The sequence below is a fragment of the Pyrus communis genome, chromosome 2 (assembly GCF_963583255.1).
Source record: "Pyrus communis chromosome 2, drPyrComm1.1, whole genome shotgun sequence".
Classification (NCBI taxonomy): Eukaryota; Viridiplantae; Streptophyta; class Magnoliopsida; order Rosales; family Rosaceae; genus Pyrus; species Pyrus communis.
Window position 1 is genome coordinate 9737091 of NC_084804.1, and position 25919 is coordinate 9763009.

The 25919-nt window shown below is 37.8% G+C and overlaps 3 protein-coding genes across 3 annotated transcripts; 2 read left to right on the plus strand and 1 right to left on the minus strand.

Annotated features, from left to right (window-relative positions):
• Positions 1-12858: 12858 nt before the first annotated feature.
• On the minus strand, positions 12859-14593 carry LOC137725760 (uncharacterized). The gene has a single exon (XM_068464541.1). The coding sequence runs from the start codon at positions 14419-14421 to the stop codon at positions 13141-13143; it is 1281 nt and encodes a 426-aa protein (XP_068320642.1). The 5' UTR covers positions 14422-14593; the 3' UTR covers positions 12859-13140.
• A 1654-nt stretch (positions 14594-16247) lies between these two features.
• On the plus strand, positions 16248-22613 carry LOC137725795 (uncharacterized). Its single transcript, XM_068464588.1, has 13 exons — positions 16248-16411; positions 16539-16634; positions 16732-16815; positions 17100-17174; positions 17384-17464; positions 17737-17876; positions 18295-18495; positions 19224-19398; positions 19775-19858; positions 20052-20232; positions 20359-20564; positions 21386-21597; positions 21938-22613. Exons 1-12 carry the CDS (start codon positions 16283-16285, stop codon positions 21578-21580), a joined length of 1647 nt encoding a protein of 548 aa, XP_068320689.1. The 5' UTR covers positions 16248-16282; the 3' UTR covers positions 21581-21597; positions 21938-22613.
• A 959-nt stretch (positions 22614-23572) lies between these two features.
• Positions 23573-25810, plus strand: LOC137724713 (uncharacterized). Its single transcript, XM_068463431.1, has one exon. It carries the CDS (start codon positions 23573-23575, stop codon positions 25808-25810), a length of 2238 nt encoding a protein of 745 aa, XP_068319532.1.
• Positions 25811-25919: the final 109 nt, after the last annotated feature.

The following is a 25919-nucleotide window of genomic DNA, read 5'->3' on the forward strand; positions in this document are numbered from 1 at the left end:
AATATCCTAATGGTCGCAAATCACTTAGATACTTAGATAGTTTAAAACTGTAAATTGAAAAGAAACTATATATTCTTGCTAAGGTTTCTCCCTAGCAAAAGAAATTAGTTACGAACAATCATAAAACATAATATTATTAAGAACATGGAAAGAAAACACCTTAAAAATAAACTTCAAAAGCTCTCTAAAGTAGTGCGCGTGTTCTCCTCCTTTCTTTCTAAAACCCTAATGGCTAAACAACCTTATTTATACTACTGCAAAATAAAACCCTACCTAGTAAATGTCTTAGAATAAAGTTAGGAAACATAATAAAATATTAAAACAGCAAATAAAAGGTTTCCAATTTGAACTGAAATTTGGACTTCTCAGAAAATCAGACTTTTGACTGACCAAATCAACTCCGATTTGGTCCTAAAAGGTCTCTTTTGAAAGCTTAACTCATCCCCTACAAATCTTCAAAATGAATCTTCCTCAAAATAGCCATCTTGACCTCCAAAATACCCAAAATGTCCAGAAACATCAATCTGTAAAAGATGCACGCTGAGCCTTTATTTCATTGCCACGGTCAAACGGCTCAGTAGAAAAATCTGAAACTTTGATACAATCATCTTGAAAGACTCATGAACATCCTCCAATTGGAATTGCTCCAAAATTCGTTCGTTTGATTACTTTATGCTCAAGAGGAAGTCGAATCTCTTACATTAGAAATATAATTCAAAGTATCAAAATTCACCAAAATAAACAATAAATTATAACTCAGAATAAGGTCAAATACATAATATAAAATCGATTCATTAAGTCTCTCTCAGAGCGGACTCTGCATGGACTATCTGCCACCTCATCTTTTTGGCACAATGCTGTATAATGTTGGCATGAAAATTGTGCCAAAAATATGAGGTGATGGAGAGTCTCACTTTTAAGAGAATCTCCTTATCATTTCTCATAAAATGTTGTGGTAAAAACATGAGTGGCAGCGAGAATCACTTTTAAGAGTGTTCCTTAGCATTTCTCATGATGATAAAATGAATGAACATTTCCAATGAAAAATAAAGTTCATATTGTAAAAGTTAACCAAACTCGTTCTTCATTCGATATCTGACAATTAATAACAATTTTATTGTAATTCAACTTATAGGAGTACGTTTTTTTGTTTCATGCGCACTCTAATTCCTTCATAACCCTGTTAATTGCTCAGTCCAATTTCTTCTTATGTCAATTCCATGTACGTAAATCTAACAAGGATTATATATTATGACATATAAGACAATCTTTGAACCTCATTGTCACATTAGAAAAGAAACGCCACTACACCAAACTCTTATTAGAATTTAAATATGTGTTGGCTCGAAGCCTCGAGCACTCAAACGACAGGACAACACAACTTAACAAGAGTAATGTCATTTTTGTTGTTTCTATATAGGAGGCAGATTGTCTGCCCTCCTAATATGGCGCCCTTCTCATGCTTTTCTATTTTGTGCGGTCATAGTTAAGCCATGTCAACATTTTATATTTATTTTTTTATAGAGATAATAAGACAAAAAAACAATAGGAATATAAAATATTGACGTGGCTTAACCGTGACCGCACGAATAGGAGGGCATGAAGAGGGCACCATAACAGGAGGGCAGACAATCTGCCTCCTTCTATATATCCTCGTGCATGAAATTAAATCGGGTCCTATGCACGTTGGATTTTAAACATTATTATACAAGTAGAAATACTCCCGATCCAAGCCAAACCAAGCCAAGGGCTGCAAGTGCACCTGCTATTGCTAGTGCTTGCTTACCTAGGAGTCATCCCCCAGCTGGAGGGTGATCCCTACAAACCCTTTGGGTCGAGCAGCAGTCCTTGGTACCATCTCAGAGCTGAAACATATACGTAGTCCTACCACTGTTGCCCATAGTCATCAATCGGGGAATACCTAATCTATAGATACACACCTCTTGAGAGAAATAGAGATACTTAACAGAAACCATGTGGTTCACTGAATATGTAGGCGAGGATGAGTATTAACAAATGTGTGCAAACTTTGCTATATATCCAACATCACCCAATCATTGTTCAATTTGTATGATCTCTCCACCATGTATTTAACTAGCTAGCTACGTACGTGTTTTTGGTTCTAAAAAGTTTTATTTTTTTTTCTCAAAAGTATGTTATCATATGAGTTCAAATCTCATGAATGATATTGTTGATTGATAAATAAAATATGGAAAATATGCTAGATAGACCATATTTTTTTATCATGTTTTGTAAAAAAACATGATGTGATGGTTGATAATTGAATTCCTTATATTTAACCATTAACCGTCGTATCATGTGGGCTAAAAAATATGATTCAAGTAATGAAATAGCACACTTCTTCTCAGTTTCCTACATCTGTTAAGCTGGTTGTTAAGTCAGTCGTTAACTGGTAACGTGGCGCCTATGTAAACAATGATTGGGTGCCACGTGTCATTAAGGGCTCACATGGAAATTAAAAAATTAAAAAATGAACAAATATGCGGCCGTTTCTGGGGACGAAGGTGAATGCCATATACAGTGCATCGCCTCTTCCTTTCCTCCCGTTTGCAGCATCTCCCCCTGCGTTAACCAGCTCACACGCACATCCCAATAAAACCTGATCGCAAACTTCCTTTGAAACCCACTCGCAACTCACAGTTCTCTTCCTGTCTACAACATCTCCCTCGCCGTCGTTCGCAGCTCATGTGAAATTGGGTACTAGGCGGAATATCCGGCAAATAAAAATTTAACTTTACACATTAGACTAGTCAAATGAGTTAGTCAACTAGTTATAAGTTAGTTAGTGATATAAAGTGCAGTTGCAAGAACAAATCCTAATTGACCAATATGTTCAACTATTCAGAGTTTGCCCAGATTAGTTACAACAATAATTCCTAAATTTGAACATGTTTACATATCGGTTAATTATGCAAATAGCAATGACAAAGCAATTGTGAATTAAATTATGCTGGATTGACTAGTCAAGCTCACAAATCAACTAAGTACAGATTTGTCAGTTAATTAAATGCAAACCTACAAATCAAACTTGGTTCACTACAAGTTATCATAGTCAACAACAATTCAGTTCATTGCTTATAATATGTAGTGTAGTCTCTAGTACATATCAAATAACAATTCATAGGATGCATGAAGCATGTGCAAGTAAATAAAATATGTGGATAAGTTTAAGAGACAAAGAATGCAAGAAGTCTTTGGCCGGAAAAACCCACCTCTAGGTTAAAAATTGGGGGACTCACCACTTAGTCCAATCCATAAGTGTAAACAAGATTCTTACACAGCACCACACAAAGCTCAATTCCTAGACCTAGTCTATAGAGTAGCTTTACCTCTGTGCAACATTGTCTTACACGAGACAGATTCCTTCAGTCTTCATGAAGTGGCAGCTTCTCCTGAGCTTTTCACCTTATGGCACTGAAAAATGTGTTGTCTCTAGTCTTCACAGAAATGGCAACTCCTCCTGAACTCTTCACCTTGTGGCACCGAGACCACCACCAACAAATGCACATGATATGGAAATGATGATAGTGTGCAATCTAGATTCAATGACTAGTCAATTTCTTCAGTCCAACAATTGAAAGAAGAAATTGACAAGAATCCGAAAATGGGGTCAGTTTAAATATTTGAAACTTGAAGAACTTGACCACCAAATTAAAACAAAACCATGAAGACAACCTAATATGCAGTAATTGGGTGTTTGATGCATGAACATGGTTTTGTGGCTAGGGTTTCAATGAAGAACACAATAGGTAGCTCAAAACTAAATCAACTTTTTTCTGATGTAGAAATATTTGATGAAGAACATTACCCATAAAATATGCTTAATACTCCTAGGGTGCGTTTGTTGCATCAAACTATCTCGGACTGGACTAACTTCAGGGACTAAGTTAGACTGGCTTAGACTAGACTAAGCTGGACTGATTTAGTGAAATGTTTGGTGCAGCGTCGGACTAAGAAGCAGGACTGCAATATTATATTATTTTCATATTAAATTAATATATATAATTAATATTTTACTATTACTTTATCTTTTTCCTTTTTTTTTTTTTTTTAGAATCCTATTCTTCTTACTTCTACAATCTTTGTAACCATTTTTCACCCCACCTCTCCATCCCGTCAAACCTCTCTTCCTTCACCCTCTACCTCTTTTCCTGTAAAACCCCACCTCCGCTTCTGACGAATCACAAAACATAAGGCCCAAATTTTACAAGTTTCTCACAGATCACAAAATTCAAATACCAAATTTCATAAGTTTCTCAGCTTATTCCCCACCATCGACGAAAACCCCAATTGGTACTTAGGCATTTGGTATGCTTTTGGTCCCGACTTGCATCTGGGTCACGTAAGAATGTGGAGATCGATGGCGAGCTTATGGTGATGGTCGTCTGGTGATTGCAACCATGACGATTTTGCTGAGAAAGAGAGTGAATTGAACGAAAAAGAAAGGAAGAGAATCAGTGGATTGTTTTTCAGTTTTTGTTTGAGGTCTGGGTTTAGGTTTTTGGGTGGGATAATGAAGGCCCAAGGGAGTGGGTGAAGGTGCAAATCAGAAGGGAGTGGGGGAAGGAGAAGGGTGACAACTAGGGATCAGTGGCGAGGGAGAGAACGGGACTAGCAGTCCACTTGAAATCGAGGGGTCTCCTTAAGAACGTTTAGCGAAACGTTTAGTCGGGGCGAGTCCTCTTTAGTCCCATTAAACCTAATCCTTGTCCAGACCAAACAAGAAACTACAGTCTAGTCTAATCCAGTTCCTCCTAATCCGGTCAAACAAACGCCCCCTAGGAGATTTGAGATGAAAATGAAAAATAAAGCTTTCAAAAATTTTCCAATCTCAAACCCCCAAAAACCAAATGGACCCTAGATTGGTCTTTATAAAGAGGGTTGAGTTTCAGATAAGAAATGGGACAAGAAAAGCCACATGTCATGTGTGAAAGCAATCTGGAAAGATCTAGGGTTGAAAACGTATTTTTGGGAAAAAGCTGTCAGATGGCCCATGTGGGTTATCTTAAAAGTGTGTGCCCAACTCATGTGAAAGCAGTGAAAAATTTTGACGTGATAGAACCACTAGACATAATGTATTGGAAATAATGGCATGAAATGCATATGAATGAATAAACTTTTGACGAGAGAAGTTAAGCTCTTGAGATGATATTTCCAGCAACCATATCCCAAAGTAGCATTTTAACCATAAATCTAACTGGAGCATGATGGTACAATTTACAACATTTGACAAGGGAAGCCAAACAATAATCTAGACTTCACATCTTGTCTCCTCTTCCTCTTCCGATTTTGTCAAGACCTGCTGCACTGGCCTAAGAGTTGGCATGTTTGCCAACAAATTCCCCTGCGAATTCGCCGCCACTTATTTCACCCCCTCTGACACCCAGAACTCCTGCTCCACCAACAACTCCAACGTCCTCATCGAGTCCGTCGTCAAGATCCTTGACACTTGGCTTAACACCCTTTTCAAATCCCCCTGCCCCGCCTCCGATTCCAAACTCTGACCGCCCGAAATCAAGTCCTTTCGCGACAACTCGATCCAAGAAATGACCAAAAATAGGAATAAAATTTGTGGGGAACAAAATTTTGGGGATTAGGGTTGGGTGTAGGTTGATGTAGGGAGAGAGAAGGGAAATGAGGTGAAGATGGTGGAGGAGAGAGAGGAGATAGGTCGGGGAGGTGAAGAGGGAGGGGGAGGGATCAGAAATCAGCATCAAGAAGACGAAGAGAAAAGTTTTTTTTTTTTTTTTTTTAAATTTTTAAATTTTTAATATCCACGTGGGCCCAAATTGACACGTGATGTTCAATCATTGTCGAGCACCGCATCATCAATTAACAAAGATTTTGACAGAAAACTTAACAGATGTATGAAAATGTCTCATAATTATGACTTTATATACCAAACTAGGACAAAAAAAACTTCATGTATCAAATGTTGAAAATCACAAAAATTTAGAGTAGTGAATTGACATTAACCCTAAAATATGATAACAAACCATCCATCCATCCAAATGAGGATCCCTTCCGAATCCTCTTTGTGAGGATCCTAGGGATCCTTCAATCACGTCTGTTCATCGTACATCGTGCGACTAATTTTCATTATGTATTGTTTATATTCAATTTTAAATAAAAAAAAGTTTATAATGATTTCTGACTGCAAGATATATAATAAACGGACGTAATTAAAGAATCTCCGAAATTCTCACAAAAATAATCCGGAAAGGATGCTCATTCCATCCATCCATCTGAAGTCTAAAGTGAAGTGGAGTAGCTAAGATAGATACGATGATGTGACCTCAAGTAGTTCACTTGCCCCCACACTGTGTACCAACTTGTGTGATCAACTTAAAATATATATGGTTGTCAAGCTTAACGATAAGGGCAGGAATATATCCAAGTCACCCAACAACAAATGTTGGCCCTCCATCCCCAAACCCTACCCTACACTTTCCCCAGCCCTACCCTATACATTTGTACACACTTTGCCTTCTCTCATCCTCTCTTTCTCATCTCTCGTCCAACGATTCACATGGAACGAATTCATTGTGAGTTTTACGTTATATGATATTACATTATTTGTTTGAAATATTCGTGTACTAGCAACCCGTTGTACGTAAATTGTTCTATTTTACGAGAGAGCAGCTCAGCAGCATGCGAAACAGAAGAGGGTGAATTGGACTGGGAGATGGGGAATCTATTCAGAGGTATGACTGTCCATTAGCACGCTCTTTCTTTGATTCTCCATTTCCAGCCTTTTTTTCTTCATTTTCCAATGGCACGTTCTTTTTAATTATTCACTTTCTTATCCCGCACAACTTTAACTTTGGGATATTTGTCAATCTTAAGAATTTAAAGAAAAATTTTGGGACATTTTTTCACTAAAGAGTAAAAAGGTGAATGATAAGAATAGTGAAAGTAAATTTTAGCAGCAAACCATCACTTGGCAAATGCAATTTCCATTCCATGGGTTTCATCAAATTAACCTATATATCCCATCCTGGGAAATTTTTTCAATATACCAGTAATATAGCACGGTGCACAAATTGTAACAAAAATAATTGGTTCAAAGTTTTTTTTAAGTATCCAGTGTATTCCGATACACAAAAAATTTCTCCATTGACGTTGTCTGAGTTAAATGGGCAAGAGTGAAGGACTTGTCCAACCGTCAAGATTTAGTCGATTCAAATTTTGCTACAAAACCCTACGACATTATGAATACATGTCATTAATGTGGTTATTAGATCGTTAAAATGAAACAAAATCTCGTATTCTCTTTTTTTTTTATCATTGGAAAATGGAAGATTTAAATCATTTCAACATTAAAAAGAAAAATATAATAGCTGAGTCTGCTAAACGAACTTATTTGGTTGGTTATGATTTGAGAAAGTTCTTGTCGAACCTAATCGATTTGGGCCCACCCCTAGTCTGCACTCTACAAAGATAGGCAAAATATCGACACGGGAATAATTTATCATTTTCTACGTCAATTTTGTATATTCTTAAAAATATGCAATTTTGAACATCTTTGTAATTATCTATTGAACATAAATAACACTTATTTTTTATCCATGCCTCCTGAACTTCACTTCAATCTTTACTTTGATCTCTAAAATTAAATTAAGCCACTTTCCCCCTAAAACTAAGTTTTTGCATCACTTTGCCACATTCTCCTGTTCCGTCACAATGTCTGTTATGTCCACTAACATGACATGATTAAGTCCCATCTATTTATAATTACAATTGACCACAACAAGTAGCCTAACGTTAAGGGCGCAGACTGCAGATTCCCAAAAAGATAGAAAATGTGGGAGGTTCCAGATTCGATGCTCCGAGATAGTAAGTTTGCTTGACTGTGGTCTGGAGGCAGGGTGGAATTCCTCAAAGCCTCTACAAACCCAAAAATGGTAGATAACCGTAGTTTGCCATATTTACAATTACACTGCCATGTGTGCAAAAATAATATTAAAAAGTACTCTGTTGTTTTGGGCCTAAAATACTTTTGTGAAGTGGTTTTATTTTGGGTTGTTTGATTGAGTTTAGTACAAGTAATAGTTTGTGTTCAAAACTGGGAAGAATGCTGGAGCCTGAGTTCTGTGCATGTCGGATGCTATCGCCTTTTCGCCGCGAAAGCGAGGATGAGGAACTTTCAATTCCACCCAGGCACTCCAAGGTCATTGTACTGGAAACAAGGAAACAATAAAACAAAGTCTGGTTTGGTGGCTCTTTACGATCCTATGAAACTTTGGTTTCTTGATTCAAATTTTCAAATGGGTTTAACAGAGAACGAATTTTTCTGGAAGTTGTTAGAAAGAAGTTTGATTTCGGTGAGTGGGTGGGTCGTTTGGATCATGGCAAGTTTAGGTAAGGAGGTGCGGAGGTGAAGGGGAAGAAGGAAGGAGGATTTTGATTTTTTTTTTTTTTTTTTTCCTTTTAGTTTCAAAATATTAAATATTTTCAATATTATTTTGTACACTTCAAATCTCAACAGAGATAAGTGGGTCCAAGTCATGCCACATCATTAAGTTTGTTTGAACGATGCAAAAATTGAGTTTTAAGAGCAAAGTGGTATAATTTTAATTTCATGGACAAAGTGAGACTGAAATAAAATTATAAGGGACGAGATAAAAAATAAGGTTATAAATAACTACAAATTTGAATTGCATAACAATTTTTTTTTTTTATGCAATTATATTGTACTTTAAGGTAGATTTGTGTCACCTATACAATATACTATTCATAGTCATTATCAAACTCATCATTTTTAATCGAACTCGATATCTATTTAGTTAGAATAGAGAGTCAAGTAGATTAAAAAGGGGGTGGCAAAAATACACTCTTTAAAGATCGACTTAACAAAAACCAACCAATTCAATTTCGTTTGATTTGTTCAATTTTCAATCATTGGATAACTGTTAAGTGACTGTACGATTTATATTTAATTAATTGTTTGTAATGAGTATTAATAAAGCTCAATATATGATTTGAATCATTATGGCAGTGTTATACAATGATAACGAGAAAAGAAGAAGTTGAAGTAAAACGTCCAAGAGAAATGCTAATGAGACTCTCTCAAAATTGGAACTCTCCATAAATTTCTACCACTTCATGTTGTTGGCACAATGTTTATAATATTGTCATCAGAACTGACGTTAAATTATGAGGTGACAGAGAGTCCCACTTTGAGATAGTACACTTAGGATTTCTCAAAGCTCCAATAAAAAGTTGCTACAATTGCTTGAAACGAAAAATTGAGGAAATTGTAGCAATGATCATTTAACTTTAACTGAATTGGAGTAATGATCCATAGACTAAAAATATGTGATCATTGGTCCCTCAACTCATCAAAACGTGTAGTTATAGTCATTTTCGTCCACTCTGTTAGAGCTTCCTTCAAAACGAGTCGTGTGCCACACATGTGAGACTGAATCAATGGGTAAATATGAAAGGCCAAATGAGAAAAACTATAACAACTGTCTCTCAACTTTAACCTAATTAATGCAATGATCCCTCATCCTTAGTCCAATTAAAGCAATGATCCCTCATCTCTAGTCTAATTGTAGAAATAGTCCTTTCAATATGACTCATTTTAATTGAATTTTGATGGAATTAACGAAAAGAACTATAGTTGCACGCTTTGATGAGTTAAGGAACTAATAGTTGTGAATTTTTAGTTGATGAATCATTACTTCAATTAAGTTGAAATAAAAAGACTTTTTCTATAATTTCTCTTAAAAATGAAGTAGAAATTTTTTTATTTCCATGGAGATGTCGAATAATAAAATGCAAGTGGGTTTTGTCACAGGAGGAAGAGGGGAGGGAGGAAGGAAGCAGGAAGGTAGTCGACCCAGACAGGACATAAAAGATAGGTCCCAAGAAGGCCGGCGAATCCTGGTCAAACACCCACATCATTCGAAATCTAAAATTCCGGGAACGGCACCAAATAAAGTATAACAATAAAATCCAAGAAAATAATATAAAATACTATGAAATCCTAGCTAGGTACTTTTGAATAGGGTTTAGGCCGTAGGGGTGTTGGCGTTGGTGGGCGGGTGGAGATCCAAAGTGCCGAGACAAAAACCAGCCTCTGATCTGAACCCAAAAAAGATTCCGAGCAGGCCTATGACCGCCTTCAACGTCCTCTGCGCCGCCCTGCCGTGGGAGGCGAGCTATGATGAGTTTTTATGAGACGTGACTGCCTAACTAAAGAGACGTGGAAACCAAAACCTCTCCTCCTCCTCCACGCTACCACTTTCTTTCTCCCTAGTCTTCTCTACCACTGACTCCATAATTCCATATACAAGCCCTCTGGACTAGAATTACAATTTAGGCTCTCGTTTCTTAGGCTTCTTGCTTGCACCATTTGGTTGTTAGAATTTTGTTATAGCACAAAAGTGTGACTAATACATTTTTATTTTTTGCGTAACAAAAAATTTAAGGGGAGATTGATTTATGCATGACATCTAACTGTTAACTGATGTTATCGGTATGAATTTACGTAAGAATTTAGAAATCTCGCATCAACGAGAACGGCTGACAACATGAATTAAACTTTGCTTGAGAATTAGACACAAGCATGCTCTTACCAACTGAACCAACCCTCTTGACATGTGTGACTAATACTTTGGTTGCCCTAGATGTTAAAACTTTTTTTACTTAATCCCAAATTAACATCTAAACTTTATCACTTAGTACTACGGTATAATGATATTCCTCTTTACTTATAAGTGAGTGGTTTTATATTCAATTTTCACCAAAGGTGAATTTGAACCACATTATTACTAGTCAATTGTGAGGCTAAGCCTACCCTTTATCCTTTAGTGTAAATCATATTGTTTGTTTCATATTGTTTGTTCAAAAAAAAAAAAAAATTGAGGAGGGTGTATCCGATTAAGATTTTGATGAATTTTGAAAGAATTCATAAATCTAGGTGTATTCAATTCAAATTTTAAATGAATCTGTTAAATTCTAGTGGTATTCAATCTTGATTTTTGAAGAGTATCAAAATCTGATGGTATTCAATCTTGAGTTTTTTAAAATGTTGCAAAATATGGATGTATTCAAAATTCAATGAATTTGTAGGAATTTATGAGTTGAAGGATTTTGGTGGATTCTAGAGCGGAAAATATCAATACCAAAAGCTCTCACAAATCATGCCTCTACCCCTAACACTATATTTGGATGAAAAAATTTAAGATTACTAAGAAATTTTAAAATTATAAAAATTGAATTGAAGGGATTTTATTTTCTAGAATTTGTGAAATTTCTTGTTTGGTTAACCTAAAAGAACAATAGAATTGATATGAATTTTGTTATTTTTAAGCTCTCAATCATAGAAATTAGGAAATGACATCTATTTACATGAAATTAAAACTTGGGAATTGGAGATCCCAAATTCCAAGTTTTTTTCCACACAAAAATTCTAAATTCCTATGCTTATGAATTCAAACAAGTGAATTGGTGTATGTCAAATTACAAATACAGATTCTGTCTTTTATCCAAATTCTAAGTTTATTTCCCTCATCCAAACATGGTGTAAGATTTCATTGTGATTCCTCAATATACAAAATATGAGCAGATATGGATATGAACGAACTCTTCTTCTAAGCAAACATGTAAAGGTAACATGCAAAGAAATCTACAAACTTCTTTTTTGATTTTTTTTGTCTTCTTTGTATGGCCAAATCTGTATCTTGTTTCTTTTCAAGGAAGACAACTTGTAATCAACAATGTTCTTGTCTTCTCCTTATGGCCAATTTTGTTTATTATTTGTTTTAGAGAACCTTAAATCTTGATTCAACTCGATCGAATTCTAAGCATCAATTTCCTTGCTTGATCCATTTTTTATTTGTTCAATTTCCTTGCATAATTGGTATCTCATAATCACCCAATGTACGTTGTACTTGCCAACACTACTCCCTTTCATCACCGTAGAAATCTTCCTTTCTTTTCTACTTTTATTTTGGCATCCTTGTTGTGACCTTTGACATCTTTTGTAAATGTTATAAAAGCTCCATTAATATTCATTAAACTCCATAAAAAAAATTCGTATAAAATTCCTTTTAAATCCACGTGAAGTCTATCTGAATCCATTAAAATTCATGTCTAGTTTATATGAATCTATTAAAATTCATAGACTCCTTGCAAGTCTGTAAGAATTCATTAAATTCTTAATTGAATACATCCCCTAAATAAACTTTTATAATGTGTCAAATTATGGCAACAAACAAGATGAGGGATTAAGAGTTACAACTTCAGAAGATGAAAAGCCTCGATTACCTCACATTTAAGAGAAAAACACTTTATAAATGAAGGCTCGAAAGAATTAGAAACATTGCGTAAGAGCTTTTTTTTGGTTTTTCATGTTGAAGCCTCCCACAAAAAAAAAAAAAAAAAAGAGAATTGTACCATTTTTTATCCGTTGGGGTCCCCATGTAAACCGGAGTCTAAATAATATGGTTTTTAATTTCAGTTTAGCTTCTAATAAAGCATAAAGTGCCCATTTAAGACGTGCCTAACCTCAACCTCTTGCCTAATTTCATGTTACATGCGGTATCTTCAATTGTTTAAGGCCTTAAAATCCTCTAATTATACGAAATCTTAGATGTCACATGTGGGTCTCCACCGACCCATTAAAACACTGCCATAAAACTAATTAAATCCCCAACATTAACATCGCACATTATAAAAGCCTAAAAAAACAAAAAGGAGCTGGCGCCTCTTTTGAATATTTGGCATCATTTCCCAAATTCCGCAAATAATATATATATATATATATATAGCACTTTTAATGAAAATTAGATTAATTAAAAGCCCAAAAAGAAAATGAAAAATAATGCATGGATAAGCTCAACATGTTGATTCTAGCAGCACCAGTCCGCACAGCCTATTGGCAAGTCCTACGTACATCCGACACGCGTGATCTTCACGCACCACAGTCACAGTCAGAAATAGTCTTCCACTAACGAAGATGGTCGGTTTGATGGATTAAACGACACCATCTAAACTCTAACGACATAGCTAACATCTGGGATCAGAATATCAGAATCTGCCTCGTATTTACATACAACAAAACACGATGAATCAAACGACGCCTCCAAAACGGGTTCCCCCAATTGGGATTCAGGCGGTTCGGTCGGTGCGGTTCTTACTTTGACTATGATGGCCATAATGGCCGTGCTGGCCGCGGTTGTGGCCGGAAACGGTGCCGTTTCCTTCCTTCTTCTGGGGGACCGAACCGGAAAATAGCTGCCCGAACCCGAAAACAGACCCGGACTTTGAAGAACCGCGAAGAGAACAAACCGGAACGTTGAGAACCGGAGTCACTCTGACATTGGCCGAGTAGGACCGCTCCATTCCTCTGTGCTTCAACCTGGGCCCACCGTTGAAGCTGCTTGGACTACTCGAGCTACGCTCCAAGCTCTGGAAGATTATTTTCCCCGACGAGTTCATTCTCGGCGAGTCCACTGATACTCCTCTGGTCGCCACTGTACCCGATTCCTCCGTAGCCCTCCGCATCGGGCTCCGTCCCACCCTCGCCTGATCCGCCGCCGATCTCTGCTTCGTGGCCTCCCGAGGCTTCACCGTCCGTACCCGCGCTTGTCTCGGGTTGGTCCGGTGGATAGAAATGGTCGGGTTCGGGTTTGGCTTGTCCGAATCGAGCGAGAGCCTTGGAAGGTCCTCGTGCTCGTGGCCGGAAGACGAGGAGGAGAGCGAGAGGCGCGACGAAATCGAGACCGATTCGTAGTCCAAGTCTCTAAGCAACGGCAAGCTCAGGGAAGCGTCGGAGGCGGAGGGGGAGGAGGACAGAGATTTCGAGCTCCGGTGAAGGAAATGCTTCAGAGATTTAGGCGCGCTTGTGCTTACAGTCGCTGCCGTTTTGTGGCTCTCGCTCTTCGAGTTACCGTTGGTGGTGGTGGCGGTGCTGCTCTGGTAGAGCTTCTTTAGGCCTAAGAGCTCCCTCCACCGACTCGTACACCTCGGGGCCTTGGGAGAGAACAGGTACGGGTCCGCACCGATTATTTCGGTTCTCCGGCGGTACTTGGGCGTGTCCGGCGATCTGATCTCCGTCGAAGTCGGATCGTTGACCGTAGCTTTGACCGAGGAGAACTGAAGCGGCATGAGCTTCCCGCCTGAAAAGAGCTCGTCGGCGGGAAGCATCGCCACCGGATCTTCCAACCGGAACTCAAACTCGGCGCAGGAGACCTCCGGATCTGGACCGTCCGGCTGGTTCTTCGCCGGAGACGAGGCTTTGGCCCCGGCTCCCAGCTTCGAAGCGTTGTCTTCGTTGGGAAACTCGTGGCTGAAGGAGATTCTAGGACTCAGCCATCCGTACGACGGGAAAGTCGCTGGAGGGAACTTCTCCGGCGACACCCCGATGTTGTTGACGCAAGCGGAGGCCATCTCAAAAACGACAATGCGGTTGTGCGTTTGGGGTCGGAATCACATTGCCGGGGAAAATGGGTTGTGGTGGGAGGAGAGATCTAGGGAGGTGTGAGTTGGCGGTTTAGGGTTTGGGAGTTACAAGTGAGATAAGGGGAGAGTTGCTCGGTGTACTTGAATACGGAGCATGCAAAAGATGTGTGCATATATATATATATATATCGCACAAGTGGAAACGCTCCATTTTATTTGAGGCCACGTCGCTCTCTATCATTTCATCTTTTGCTGTACCTGTCTTGTTTTTTGGTGTTTTTCCTTCATCTCTAATTAATGATCAAATCTTGCTCCATTTTTGTGCTTTAGCTTTTTAGTGGTGTTAATTTATTGGAAGTAGGATTCTCTTTTCTTTTGTTACTATCTTCTCCTCTTATTTTTCTTTTTGTTTTATTTTTTATATAAAAATTTCAAAATAAGATGTAAACGTGACGTAATCGCAACAATATAAATAGAAGAGGATGAAAGAGGAGAGAAAAAAGGGAGAGAATCATACTTCCAATTTATTGAAGTTAAAGAGGAGAGATTTGGTCATAGATTTGCTTTTGGAGTGAGATGTAACCAATTTTTATTTCAATTTGGTCAAAATTGGAGGTGAACTATTGGTATTTATCTTTTCCGAATCTAGAGAAAGCAATTTGAGAAGGGTATTTTATATGTGATCACGATCAAACAGATTTACAATCTACAAAGTATCGAACTCAGAGCCTCTCATTATTTTCTTTAAAAAACTGTTACTCGTACTTTTTCACTATGCCACTAGACTCACCCAACTTGGGTTGGCGTCAGGGTAACATCACAAGTATTTATACGCTTAATAGCAATTGAGTAAATATATGACTTACACTTAAAAGAGTAATTGGCGGTCACCATTTTCAAGTGCCATTTCACGTCACTATTGTAGAGCACACCAAACAAAGAGTTAGGGGTTGGACATAATTAAACCTTCAAGCCCAGCAATTGCACCTCTATTTGGGCTCGGACGAACTTAACCCCTTTTACAAATTTGCTTTCCACGTGAGGCATTTCTGATAATGTTTTCGTCACTTTACGCCATATAAACTACTTGGAAAAAAGAATTTGACCAACTGGCGCATTAGTCATGTTATAAAAGATATTTTAGAGGTCCATAAAAGCTCATTTATTGGCCAGGGCCGTAAGGCTATATGAGATCCTAACAACGTCATGACATACTCAATTATCTATTAATCTAGCTATGTTAGGATTTTTAACCATTGTTGTAGCTCACCATATGTACTAATGCTCAACCACAGAGTCAAATTGAGTTTAGTTTGTTTAGCATTTCATTATTGCTCTCAAGCTTAGTAAACGTAATTTTTATTGCCAAGTCGTTTAGATTATGAATGACGAATTGCTTTTGAGAGGAGTTATGCACCAAGTACGTAGCGTGTTTTGACAAAATTCTTAATGGATGGAACATGTACATTTACACCTAAACGCCTATTCAATAATTATTTATTTTTAATTTTTAGTTTTCACTTTTAATTCATCATTTTCCCTAGGTATTTTCACACCGTAACTGAAGTGAAAACCAAAAATAAAATACAAAATGTTTAAACAAAAAGCCCTACAAAAATGAATCTTTTTCCGGTTTAATTAGTTATTCAGATACTGATAGAGGAGTCTGGATCCTCGCCGAATCCTTTTTATGAGGATTCTAAAAATTTATAAATCGTGTTTGTTCATCGTATATTGTGTGATTAGAAATAATTTTATTTAAAATTAAAAAATTATTATTAACGCCCAAAAATCTTGTTGGCCGATAGAGGGAGAGAGAGAGTCGAGTCCGCTTTAGACGTTGAGGAGAATGTCCAGCAATGGCCGCAAGTACACGTGCGAAACGGCGAGCCAGACCCTGGAATGGATCAACGCCATCGTCGACTTCGTAAGACCCTACACTTTCTTAACCAACGCCCACGTCGTCAATTTCTTCAAGGTTCGTTCTTCTAAATCTCCCTACGCCTCCTCCTCAGTCCCCTCAATAATCTGTTTGGATGCTGAGAAAATACCAGACCGGAAAATCAAAATTCATATCCCCGGATAAAAAGTATATTGCTTTTCAGGACCGGCTGTGGGAAGCTGTCGACGAGGAATGGATGGATTGCTTGCGCAAAGAAGCAGTGGAGAATCTCCTGCAGATTCCTTGTGGAGTGATCCAGGTACTCTTTTTCTTGTTTTCTGTGTGGATTGAATTGAATCGTTGGCCATTGTTTGTAGCTTGATGCGGACTATTTGTGTTTGTGCTTGTGTTGTTAGGATCATTGGCCTGCTTCGCTTAAGAATTTTATTGTTACTTTGAGCTCTCTTGTGCTTCCTCGACAACAAGCAGACTTGCAGACGGTATGCATTCATTTCTCAGTTTCGGTTTTGCATTTGCATTCAAATTTGAAGTTCGATAATCAGATGTTGTGGTAAGAAAACCTGAAAAATTCAACATCTCATAATAACAATCATGTGAAAATGTGGGATAGGAAGTCATGGATTAAGATGATGACAAACTAATAAACTATTGTGGTATAGTCAAAATAAAACTGAATCATCGGAATAATTGAAAGTCAGAAGAGCAAATTTGTATCAGTACAAGATACTATTTCCTTATGGTACTTTCATCTCTGTCATTGCAGGTATTACCTAGCATGGACATGACTTCGCTCAATAGCGTTCTCTCCACAGGCATGAATGCGAAGAAAAAACATGAAGTAAGTTGTTGACTTGTTTAAAGAATTGGATAGCGATGACTCTGTTGGTTTGACCGTCTTCCTGTTGTGAAACATTGGGGGTCAGAGAGATGTGTCTATATGGTCTTTGATTTCTAGATAGGAGTTTCTGATTCCAAACTTCCTTTTTGCATATTTGAACAATGAATGCATATCGTTATTCTATTAAAAACATGATCTTGTATCTGCAGGTAGAAGTCCTTTCTGCGGTTGTTAATTCGATTGCTAGCAGTGTCAGGGCTAATGCAATAATTGATGTTGGCTCTGGTCAGGTAGTCCTGCAATCTTCTGTCTGCATTCATTGGTCCGCAGTATCTGCTCCTTTGTCTATTGTTTTGTTTGATTCACATTCACTTTCTTTCACTTATAACCAAATTGCTAAATGTATTTCCTTTTGCCTAGATTAAAATTGCATTATTCAGAAAATATTGGAAGGCAATGACTTTTCGTTTCTTTTCTTTTTCCTCTTATAGTATGATGGTAGCAATTAGTCTTAAAGATTAGTTTTTTTAGTTTTCCATTCTCTTAAAAACTACTTTTTCAGGGGTATCTTGCACAAGTACTTTCCTTTCACTACCAACATGCAGTATTTGCAATTGATGCATGTTCTCATCATGGAAGGGTTACTGATGCACGTGCAGAACAAATCAAGAAATATTATGCTTCTCAAATCCGTAAATCTGTGTACGATTCCTTCTTGTTTTGTTTTCTTGTTGCAGTAGTTCCTTCTTGAACATTATTTGATGTTTTCACTGGCAATTTTGCTAATTTTATCATTCGACCTAAAATTTCCAATAAGGCATATTATTATTGGAATTACCCATTTCTCAGCTCCATTTCCCATATGTAGACTATTTTATTTTTGAAAAGCCCAAGGTAGACATTTTTAGTTTGGAAAGCCTAAGTCAGATATTTTTTTCTTTTGAAAAGCCTAAGTTAGACTTATTGATTACTTGCTGTTGTTTTTTTGCGTTATTGTCACACATCCTATGATCTAATTATTACATTTAAGCAATTTCATTGCTGACTTGGATTGAGTAATTATTTTTGAGTCACTTTTTGCACGCACTGGACTTATAGTTTACTTTTGTTTTGGGGTTAGATCAGGAAACAGGAATTTGACTGTGCCTAAGACAATCACATGCAATGTGATGTCTATTGACACGTTGAAAGCTTTGGCTGACATACCACTGGATAAAGATAATGTTTCTTCATTACAAACTTCCTGCAAGGGAGACAGTGGAACTTCACTGGTTCTTGCTGGCCTTCATGCTTGCGGAGATCTTTCAGTAACAATGCTCAAGTGAGTTCTTCAGTGTGCTTTACACTTTATATTTCTATCTTTCAGAAATGAGGTTCCTTCCATATAATCTTGAGGATAGAGTGATTTATACCCATAAACCCCGATAGAAGTTCCTTATGATTGATTGAATTCTCTAGCCTGTATAAGTCTTTTATGTATTCCACCAATAAGAAGAGTTGCGAGTCGTGTCATATTAGTGATGTATTGGTGATGTATATGAAGCAGTGTCCAAGTTGCTTTCATACCATACAAGAATTTGATTTAAGTGAAAAAATGAATAGCTGATAAGATTAAAGGGGGATACAAAATGGTTGCGTACAATGGTTTCATAACCAGGTTATCCATGGTATTTGATATTTCATAAGTCTCAATCAGTTCTATATTACAATTGGGCCTTTACTCATCTTTTCTCTGTTTGTCAAATAACTCTATTGCATTAATAGATTCTTTGATGCAGTCTGCATATTTTAAATGGGTGCCATCCTTATCCTTCATTGACTGCAAATATTTTTTTACCATCAGTTAACCGTCTTCCCAGATTTTAATTATACTAAGTTTGATTGGCACTTGCTTGGGGTTCTACATGATCCATAAATTGGTCTTACTGTTTTCAGTAGTCTATAGAGCCAATAAAAGAATGTATTTGTTTGGTTATATGTATCTTACAGCGTCATATGTTTTTATCTGTCAGTATTTTTATGAAAGTGATGCTTAACTTTATGAATCAGGACCTTTATGGAGTGCAAAGAAGTTAAAGCAGTTGTTAGCGTTGGCTGCTGTTACAACCTATTATCTGAAGAGGGTTCCAACCATGTGGGTTCTCAATGTGGTTTTCCAATGAGTCATGGTGTTAAATCTGCTGGTTTGTCACTTGGAAAAAGTTCGCGTGACCTTGCATGTCAGGTAAGTCTTGCTTCTCTCGAAAGAGAAAAGTACAGGAAATAGAAAAGTAAGAGGATAAAACGAGTTTTAAAATTTTTTCTTATGGTTAAAAACATGCAGATAATGACTAATTGTCAAAGGGACATCAAGTTAACTGAGGATTCTTAGAAAATCTATAAAGTTTACCCAAGAGGATATGCAAGTTTATTCTTCATTTAATAATTGGTATAGATCTAAAGTCCGTGGGAGTCTGGGACTGATGACAACAAAGTGGGGTGAGGTTAACTAGAAGGATTGTAGATCATTCTGTATGCTGGGGAGAGGCGTTAAGTTAATTTTTTTTCAAGGATGTTTATTCTAGATTGCTTTATCTTGTGTTCTTGCTTTACTTTCCCAGAGTGCGGAGAGGTGGAGATGCTTGGAAAATGATGCTGGCGTCCATAACTTTGAGCTGCATGCTTTCCGTGCTGCTTTTCAGATGGTATGCATTACTTACACCATTGCAGTTAGCCAGCAATTTAAGTTTTTTAAATGCATGGGCATTTGTTAAATTTATTTCAATCATTCCTCTGCTGCCTTCATCTCTCTCTGATTCTGAGTTCCGCTCAACCTCCTTGTTTGATGTTACCCTTAAAGTCCTGTGTGGTATAAATAACATACTCTGACTTCTGCAGGTTCTCAGTGTATATTATCCCAAAGTGATGACTACAAGTCCATCAATTGGGCGTCAAGGAAAGGCTTTGCGTCGCCGACAGCAGAGGGTCGCCCCAGACTCCTCGCCGCATCATAAAGAAAACACATGTTCATCCTTGTCCCAAATAAACTCTGCTATGAAAGGAAGCTGGTCTCACACAGGTAACAAAACATTATTGTAATCTGAATGGAACTTTCTATTCTGTTTAATTATTATTGTTTTGCTGCTGCAGCAACCTTATGAACTAATTAGAGTGAAACACATAACTAGATAAACATATGACACAGATGGCAGTTTTGATGTGGTGTTAGAGAGAACGACCATAACTAATGAAAATTCCTTCAACAAGGCCACCCAATGTGGGAGGAGCAAGTCCATCGGCAAGTATCCACTTTTCCAGAAATATTGCTTATCTGGTTTATCTCGCCTTGGTCTTGAGCCTCTGAAGGAAATGGATGTTCATGGAATATGGAAGGAAGTTGAATCATCTGCTGTATGTTACCTTCACCCATATAATAAGCTGTACTGAAACTTTGCTGCTTATTCACATCCCATATGACATATCACCTAAACTGCTTGCTCCAACTAGTTTTTGAGTCTCTGTTTCTGAACCAACGTGACATCCCTTCTGTTTATAAAGTTACACGGAAGCAGATGCAATTATTTTGCATTTTATATGGATGATGAAAGAATCAAGATTAATGTAGTTTTATTTTTTCTGATGACGTAAAATTAGGATAGCTCTGATGCAGATATTACTGGGGCTTCTGATTAAATATGGAGGGCTAGGCTCCAAGAGAGCCAGTTAATACTGTCGTAGCAGGGTCGGATGGGCTTTTGGCTCTTAGGGTGCATAGCAATAGGAAGGACCAATTGGCTTTAGGATTAGTTTTAGTTGTGGGAAGGAGAATCATATTTTAAGCTGCAGAATTTCCTTCCACATCATTGTATAGGGATGGAAATTTTATAGAGATTTTGTTGTATGCCTCTGTTAGGTTAGTATTCAAAATGATGAAAGAAAATAATGTTGGTTCTTAGCATTGAAGATTCAAAAGAAAGTGAAATTTTGGGAGAAATGTGCGTAAAATAAATTACATATGCCAAGTCCTGTATTTCGTTGTTTGGATTAAGTGTATAGTAATTAGTAAATGCTATCTGAATAATTTATTGTGTTGACACATTGCAGGACTGCGTAATTGAAATTTGTATTAGGTTTCCTCATCCTGCTAATTTCTTTTCTGGTTCCTCTTTAGTTGGTGAAAGATATATATATATATATATGGTTACTTGCTGACCAATTATTTGTATGAACAGGAACTTATTGGACCTTATTGGTCTCTTCGAGCTGCTTTCGGGCCTCTTTTAGAAACTTTCCTTTTGCTTGATAGATTGTTGTTCCTCCAAGAGCAAGGGAGTTCAATTGAAGCAGAAATGCAACCAATTTTTAATCCTGCGTTGTCCCCAAGGAATGTGGCCATTATTGCTAAAAAGTTGACGACACAGATGTGATTGTGGCATGAAATACGGTAAGTCATCAAACATCAAGTCTTTTTCAATCCGTCCTCCCCTGCCGCCTTGGCTTTTTGTGCGCATCATGCATGTTTGCGTCAAGAATGCTATATTGTACCTGTTAAAAGTAGTCAGAAACTGATAGCTGCTTGTGAATGTAGTTCTCCTCCATATCTCATACGGATATTTGGTTTAAATACAAAAAAGAGAGGCTTTCAGTGCCACAGATTGTGTTTTTGAATCTGAACCTTTCATGTGAGGAGCCAGAGATCATTAAGAGCCCAGTGGTGAACGCTGGTGATGCCATGGGTTTGATCATTACTGGTTCTACTGACAATCTTCTAAGTTTGTTTTCAGGAGATCTAGATCCAACAACTTATGCAACGAAGTTGCAAGAACATGTGATGCATCATCAGTACTGAAATTATTGCCAAAGGCAGAAGATGTGTTGAAATGTGCAGTCTCAGGAGAAGAACTCAAGGACTTGCTTGTACTGGATGGATGTAATCAAATTGATTAAATGAGATAAAACATTGATCTAATAGATGTATTAAGCCCATTACACAAAATTGAAGAAAAACTAAACTCCCAAATCCTAATTAATCTCAATTTAAACTTGATCCTTTTCTTGGTAGTGTTCTATTGCCTCCTAACTTCACTTTGTATCCCTTTTAGAAGTATTTGATCAAATCACGTTTTGTCGCAGAGGATGCTTTAGAGCCATCTCCATTACTACGAGGTCCGGGCCTTTTTGGAGCTGGCGGGCACGGTACATCTTCTGGTCGCGTCAGTTTGGTTCCTTTACCTGTTGGGGTTGTTGAGTTTGCTCCTGACATCTCGGATCACCGAAATTTGCTAAAACGTACGTACACTACAGCAAACAAACACAAGACGTATTGCAAACGTTCAAACTCAAGTAAATCAAAGGTGTGTGATTGTTGAGAATACTAAGGCATGTATTTATACTGCGTTGTAGGTTTGTTTCGTTTCCCAAAACCAAAGGAAATCCTAACTAGGCTGAGACAAGTTTAAACTAAAGCTTCCTAACCATAACAGGAATATAGCTTAATCCTAGAGAGAAGGGGAGAGAAAAGTTTTAAGATGTAAAATACCTAGAGGGCAATGAAAAAACCTAGCAAAGAAAGAAAAAAAAAACTTTATTCATTAAATTCAAGACTAACCAAGGTCACAATATTCCGTTACGGCCTTTTTTTTTCTTTAATCCCAAGTTAATTTGGAAAAAAAAAAATGTTAAATAATTTGGGAAAAAAATTGAATATGTTCAAAAAACAGAGAGAGAGAGAGTAATTTCACCCTGTAATTGCATATGCCCAAATATTCAAAACCTAACCCTGGTTTTGTCTCCATAGTCCATACCCAAACATGGCTCCTCCTCCAGGGCCTAGAGTATCAACGTTTACACAATTTTTCTACTTTTTCATCGGTAATTCAAACAATCACTGTGTGAGTGGACTAGTGGTTGGGGACAAATTCTATGACATGTTATGGGTTCGATTGGTGAATCACACGATGATGGTTAGAGGGTGACTATGCTTTTGTGAGTCTTTCTAGCTCATGCTGGTGAATCACACTATGATAGCCTCTGTGAATTTTTCCGACCTCCGAAAGAATGAACTGTCATGTCAAAGTCACTAACTACTCATCTTTAAGAATAAAAATAAAAATCAATAATTTAAACAAATCTATTAACAGTGTATTAACGTCTAAACAAATTTTCTAGTCTTCATAGTAAAAAAATCTTTTCTGTTACTCTGCATCTCCCTTTGTGAAATAATTAATCATAGAAAAATAAAAAACAGAAACCGATACACAAAAAAAAGTTGATAATAAAAGTTAAAGACTTGTTGCCCAAGAAATCTGATCCTATAATCCAGCCACAAACAAAGCCAAAATCTCTCACCCAACGGGTCCTCATCTTCCGACTCTTATCTCTTAAAAACTAATTCTGCAAACCCTCATCACAACTCAAACATGACTTCTCCAGAAACATTACTGGGTCCACCGGAGCTCTACCGGCCTAATTCCGCCATAGACCGCCGCGAAACACCCACCATCACAACCTTCAAACAAGGCCCTCAACTGGGTCAAAAACGGTCTAAGCATTCTTCCACATTCCCACGCTTCTTGAACCCATGCCTAAAATTATTCTTCAATGCCGGCACGAGGATTAATAGTGACACCCCAACGCCAGCCACGACCCCTTCCAGTTACAGCTACTATGGCCGGCACGAGCAGGGGCGGAAGGATCTGATCCACTATGTAGAGAGGGCATGGAATTTTGACCCTCTCACCACTCTCAGACTTACTTTTACCCTAAGAATGGCGGGGAAGCTCGACAAAGAAGGGTTTTACAAATCCATGTTGTGGGTGCACGAAAACCACCCTTTAACCCTTTCTTTGAATGTCATGGTTTTTGTGGAATTAGGGTTAATCAAAGATCTTTTGGGGATCCTTTATATGGTTTTGAACGACTCCATAACAAAAGAAAACCAACCGTTGAATACGGTGAACACTGTGGTTACGAATACGATGGGTGCTATGGCTATGAATAAAATGGACGCTATGCCATACTATGGCTATGAATTATACGATGGATACTATTCTTGTGAATACAATGGATTATACTATGGCTACGATGGATTCCATGGCTGTGGATATGAGGGATACTGTGGCTATGGCTACAACGGACGCTATGGCTATGGCTGCAACGGATGCTATGGCTATGGCAGGGACGCATTCTATGGCTATGGATACCGTGGATACTATGTTTATGACCCATATGGCTATTATTGGTTAGGGGAGGAAGAATGTGTCTATGAGGAAGAGAATAGAAAAGAGATAGATGGAATAGATATTCAAATTGACAGCGCCAAAATCGCGGTTGAGAGGTACCAAAATGACCGTGATTTTCGAAACTTGCACGATCGAATATCAGGTATGTTTGTTGAGCTATTGATATCAGATCTCGTGTTTATGGAGGCTGGTGAGATTGGAAAGATCAGTTTTGCTTCTAAATTATGTCCTTCAATTTTTTCTAAATTCGATAGAGCAACCCTGCTCTGTGAAAACATAGCAAAGAGAGTTTTCCCACGCCACAGCTATGAGGAGTACAAATATGTTGAAGAAGCTCATTACACTTACAGTGTTCGTTATCGTTTGCACAAACAAGTGCTTGTTCCTCTGCGCAAAGCCTTAAAGTCATTGTCAGTGAAGACAACTGCAGCTGTTGTGCGAAAGAACGAGAATGCTGCTACCGAAACAAAGAAGTGCTCGTCTTCCCCAAATCTTGAGGCCCTGATTTCCATGCAAGGGTACTGGAAGATCCTTAAGAAAGAAAGGGAAAGCAAAATACCCTTTGAGCTTCACATGAAGATAGATGCAATTTTTGGGATAAGCATTGGAAACTGGCTAAAACTTCCTCACCAAGTCACAGCTTACTTAGATAAGGAAAAGGGTAGTGATGAAATTGCTGAGCTTCAATGGCGGCAACTAGTCCAAGAGTTGTCAAGCAAAGGGAAGCTCAGGAACTGTATTGCAACATGTGACGTCACAGGCATGAGAGGGACAAGCAAGGAAATGGAGTGCATTGCAATGGGCTTATTAATTTCAGAACTGAGTGAAAATCCATGGAAAGGAATGGTTTTCTCATTCAGTGATACTCCCAAGCTTCATAAGATTGAAGGAGACAATCTTTGGTCCAAATGCGAGTTAATGAGGCAGATAGAATGTGCTGAGAAATTGGATTTCTTAGAGATTTACAAGAGAGTTTTGGACATTGCAGTCCCACAAAAGCTAAGCCATGACAAGATGCCCCGGCGGATTTTTGTGTTCACCTGTAGGGATTTCAATGAGGCCTTCAAATATGATTGGTGGGATGACTATAAGGAGGCTTCGAGTCGTTACAGAAGAAAAGGGTATAATCTGACTGTGCCAGATATGGTGTTTTGGAATCTTAAGGGAGAGATTGCTGAGCCAGAGGTCATTTATAGCCCAGTGAAGGAGAACCATAAAGTGGGGTTAATTATAAGTGGGTTTTCAGACAATCTGCTTAACATGTTCTTCAATGGAGAGTCGGATTCAAGAACATATGCAGCTCAGTTCCAAGCACCTTACGGTATTGATGTACCGGATTTCATTCCTAAAGCTGAGGATATGATGAAATGTGTAGTTTCAAGAGAAGAACTCGATAACTTGCTCGTATTAGATTGATGAAAACTACAACTTTATAAGGTGCATTTTGTTGGGATGCACAATGAGGAGACCTTGTTATAAATTTTGTTCAATCATAGCTCTGTCATGAGGAACAGATGATCTGGTC

Coding starts and splice junctions, on each gene's coding strand:
- LOC137725760 (XM_068464541.1), bottom strand. CDS start 14,421: ATGGCCTCCGCTTGCGTCAACAACATCGGGGTGTCGCCGGAGAAGTTC.
- LOC137725795 (XM_068464588.1), top strand. CDS start 16,283: ATGTCCAGCAATGGCCGCAAGTACACGTGCGAAACGGCGAGCCAGACC. Junction 17,877..18,294: donor TCTCAAATCCGTAAATCTGT/GTACGATTCCTT, acceptor TTTTGGGGTTAG/ATCAGGAAACAGGAATTTGA. Junction 19,859..20,051: donor TCCGTGCTGCTTTTCAGATG/GTATGCATTACT, acceptor TGACTTCTGCAG/GTTCTCAGTGTATATTATCC.
- LOC137724713 (XM_068463431.1), top strand. CDS start 23,573: ATGACTTCTCCAGAAACATTACTGGGTCCACCGGAGCTCTACCGGCCT.